The sequence below is a fragment of the Lygodium microphyllum genome, chromosome 9, assembly GCF_053477565.2.
Source record: "Lygodium microphyllum isolate KBCC chromosome 9, Lygodium_microphyllum_v1.1.10, whole genome shotgun sequence".
In the NCBI taxonomy this organism is placed as follows: domain Eukaryota; kingdom Viridiplantae; phylum Streptophyta; class Polypodiopsida; order Schizaeales; family Lygodiaceae; genus Lygodium; species Lygodium microphyllum.
In genome coordinates, this window is record NC_141143.1 from 74695272 (window position 1) to 74699445 (window position 4174).

The window sequence follows — 4174 nt, forward strand, 5'->3', positions numbered from 1 at the left end:
TTAGAAACTCCAAGTAAGAGTGCAAATATAGCAACTAAGTCAATGAGTGAGATCTTCCAAGACTCTATGTTAAGATGGTATGCCTCCTTCCTATTTCCGAGAAAGATTAGACCATTGCCTCAATCCTCAATGAAACGGGTGTTGTGCATCCATGGCCGGCCAAGCAATAAGTTGTAGTCAACTCCTTTCATGATAACAATGTGAACAAGTGAAGAGATAGTATTAGTCAATGAGTGAGATTTTCCGAGACTCCATCTCAATGTGGCATGCCTCATTATTTCTTAGAAAGACTAGACCATTGCCCTGATCCTCAATGAGATGTGTGTTGTGCATCCATGCCCATCACGCAACAAGTCATGGCCAACTCCTTTCATGATAAAAAATTAACCTTCGACTATATCCCAACAATCTTGACTGGCCAATCCCTAAGACTCTCATTGGTTTGACTTCAAACCCATCGATGAAGGTCACATTAAAATGCATTAGTTCAATTAGCAAATTTTCCCAACTTGGAAGTGTATCTTGAGTAACTATACTCACACTAGCTCCAATGTCATCAATAAGTAACAAATGGTAAGAAAGGTATCATGTGTATGGCAAAAGTCTTTTGCCATTGCACTTGTAATCAATTGGATACATTATTAAAGGACATATGATGTGTGAAAGCCTTATGGAGAATTTAGTGCATCCAATCCATTATTTAAAAAGCTATGCTACAAAAGTCAAATCATTAAGAGATCCAATAAACAATGAGCTATGGCACATGTTATGCTCTATGTTCAACATGTTAATATAAGACCTACAACATTAGGTCTCAAAATACAATTGAGCAACCATAAACCGACATTGGCAACTAGAATGATACTGAGCCAATGGATCCACATCTTCGTGAGTAGGACATCAATAGGTTCTTGTGAACACTTTCTTATTACAGAGAGAAGGCTACATCACTTGACAATACACAATGTGACTCATAAGAGGAGTAGAAGGAATAAGATGCATCACATGTGGTCATGATGGCAAGGAATAAAGCAACAACTAACTTGTTGCCTTAGTATATGTTTGAATATAAAGTGTTTTTATAGCTTTGAAAGATCTCAAAATTCCACCACCATTTATCTAGGAGCACCTACAATGAATGCGAACAAAGTAGGCAATATAAAGATATAATGGAAAGATGGCAAGTTGAAATAACAATTGTAACAATGCACATGCCAAAATGAGTAAAGAACTTACTATCAATGGGAACAAGTGGAAGCAATGGCAACTATGAACCTCTATACTAAATCAAGGGTACACAACTCTATACAAAACAAAGGGCTCTACACGGTATGATTGGCCAAGGGTGCTTGATAAAGCTGTGGTGGCTACCATGCATGCAAGGAGATGTTAATGAAATGGCACTACAAATTGGGATATGATAGCTATTGAAATAGCAAGCAAATGATTATCATTACACTACATTGAACGCCTCTAAGGTGTTCAACCAATATCATTTTAAATTAATTTCATGTCATTTTTTGTTATACAAAAAAAAAACAGAGCTTAACACAAGGAAATCGCGGCACACCTATATTAACATGATAAGGCCTTCCCTCCAACAAGCTTGCAAGGACAAGGCCAGATGTTCAAGAGCAATTTCAGAGGAGATGACAATCAAATTCAATTGATTTGGTCTACTATCTAACATCAACCCAACGATAGAATCAAATTTATGGGTTGCCAACTATTATGTTTCATTGGGCTTATAAATGTATGAGTGGTTGTTTAGTAGCAAATCATAAACAAGTGACAAGTGACAAAGCTTGTTAAGTCTTGGTGGAGCCTTGGGCTGTGTTGCTGAAATATTAGACTGAATTTTCCAAAGGCCACACGGCCTCGAACGAGTCTATTCACTTAAATCAAGCATCCTTCATATGGGGCTTCCCTTAAAGAAAGTGATGGTAGCATATCGATCATCATTGCTCGTTCTGTTAATGCTATTTTCACATTTTACACGTTCAATGCTCTACCACTTCAAAACAATTCAAAACCTCGGTTCGGATATTTGCTCCAATCATCTCTCGGAGCAAAGTAGACCTTTCCTTTCAGGCAGTTTGTTGTTCAGGGACTTTCCAATTACAAGCATAACTAACATCTCTGTGGAAGTCCCCCCAAAGTTACAGTACTTTGGTGCTTGCCAAGTCCTTGGTCTAACACCAACAACAAAGATCTAGCATAAAAACCCATCTGCATTCTACTTAACACCGCCTGTCAAGACACCACGAGGCTCTCTCCTTTAAAATTTGCAGGGAGACAGCAGAATCAGAACATAGGATCTTGCTAATTTGCTGGAAATTGCCTGCATATGCTTGATATACAGTGAGGTAAATATAGGGGAAACACCCTCTCAGATTCAAATCTGGAAATCTGCTAGGGCCTTTAGAGACCGGAATCAGAAAATTTGATCTCCTGTACAGGTCATGCATCCTGACATAGGGGTAATATGTAGCAGCTGATATGCATGCAAGAGGGCATGAAAACATTTTCAATGCACCCTATTACCAAGAAAACTCAAGTGAGCTTTATGAGTAATCCACCCCACAGTGCAACACTCTTCATCTTGAATTATCTGCAGCTGCCTTGGTAGGCATCATACTGTTGAAAATGCTCTGTGTCAATAATAAGACTTTCAAGAGATACTCTGCAGCTCCACCAATGCTTGCAAACTGAAGCTTTGTAGGTCCTTGAACATCTGCAAAGTTCCCGTCTCGTGATTTCGCAAACCCACCATCAATCCAGGCAAGGTTGGTATACCCATTGTCATGCAACTCATCAAGAGCCAACAAAGACCTGGATGCAACATGAATAGAATGATCTAACAGCTTGGATGGGACATGAGATTCCAGAACTGAGATTGAGTTTGACACATAGAAGCAAACCTTAAACCCTCCCCACAAGCAACTATAACCTTCTGATCCTTCTCGAGCACAGCCTGCACTTGTTCTAGGAACTGCTCGTTTCTTTTAGTTAGCCTTTGGCCCATCCACACACCGCCATAGCCTGCCTGTATACTCTTTCTGAGCAGGGTCATATAGCCGGTGTCGTCGTCCTCGATGAACAAAGGGACGTGGTATGACCCTGCAACGAAGGCCTTCTCTCTCTCCCAGCTGGGCCTGACGTCCAGTAATTTGTAGTCTTCTCTGGAGAGAAGCTGTGATGCTTCGGAAGGGGGCACAGCCCGGATGATGTTGAGCCTAACAAGTTCCTGAGCATCCTGCAGACGCCATTCTCGATAGTTAAGGGTTATGTTGATAAGCAATGCAAAGTGTATGAATGGTGAGATGAAGCATGTGCGATGGAGCAGCAGAATAAACAGGAAAGGGCAACTCCAAGACCCTCGTAATGTAAGGTTTAATGCACTGTATTACACACAAAATCCCCACCCACCCAAAACACACACACACACACACACACAGACACAATGTACCACACCTAAAAACACATACCTCGAACAGGTGTGAGAGGTAAATCTGGCTTACCCGGAGAGATGAACGCACCCATAGCCCGCTGCGTCGCGCCTGAAGACTGATAACGGGATGTCGAAGATGAAGACTGCGAGGCCTGAATTGATCTGGAAAGACCTGTAATGGGTACACTGAGTGAAACATATTCATTCACACACACACACACACACACACACACTCTCTCTCTCTCTCTCTCTCTCTCTCTCTCTCGATCAACCGATGGTGGAAATGAGTGTAGCACAGTCTAGACTCTAAAGGGCGATACTACAAAAAATATCAGGCCTTAGCCAAAATCGAGAATTTGAGATGGAGCTTTTACGTAGCCATTCCACAATTTTTGATTCATACGGCAAAGTCCCTATACAATGAGAATTTGTCATCCATGATTCTATCCGCCTCCATGTCTTCAGGTTCATTTTGTTACTTGTCGCTCTATATTCTCCCATCTTTTGATGATTTTATAATGAGCTTAATGTGGTGAGAAAATATGTGCATCCATGATTCATCATCTCCTTACACAGCTGGTTACCTAAGGCGAACCCTCAACCATAGGAGGCATCGATTTTATTAAGCTTCTGGGCCAACTACCTTATAGACAAAATCAAATTTCTCCAAAGACAAAACCTAAGCAAGATTCCATTCGTTTGAGTAGGCTACCCACGAAGGAA

At 41.0% G+C, this 4174-nt stretch overlaps 1 protein-coding gene across 1 annotated transcript; it reads right to left on the reverse strand.

Moving 5' to 3' along the window:
• Positions 1 to 2304: 2304 nt before the first annotated feature.
• On the reverse strand, positions 2305 to 3859 carry LOC148031185 (Rhodanese/Cell cycle control phosphatase superfamily protein). Its single transcript, XM_087684715.1, has 3 exons — positions 3522 to 3859; positions 2922 to 3256; positions 2305 to 2832 (listed from the first exon to the last, which is right to left on the reverse strand). Exons 1-3 carry the CDS (start codon positions 3654 to 3656, stop codon positions 2598 to 2600), a joined length of 705 nt encoding a protein of 234 aa, XP_087540841.1. The 5' UTR covers positions 3657 to 3859; the 3' UTR covers positions 2305 to 2597.
• Positions 3860 to 4174: the final 315 nt, after the last annotated feature.

Excerpts from the sequence above, each read along its gene's own strand:
- LOC148031185 (XM_087684715.1), bottom strand. The coding sequence starts at position 3,656 with ATGAATATGTTTCACTCAGTGTACCCATTACAGGTCTTTCCAGATCAA. Across the intron at positions 3,257-3,521 it reads GGGTGCGTTCATCTCTCCGG|GATGCTCAGGAACTTGTTAG; the intron begins GTAAGCCAGATT and ends TGGCGTCTGCAG. Across the intron at positions 2,833-2,921 it reads GCTTGTGGGGAGGGTTTAAG|GTCTTTGTTGGCTCTTGATG; the intron begins GTTTGCTTCTAT and ends TGTTGCATCCAG.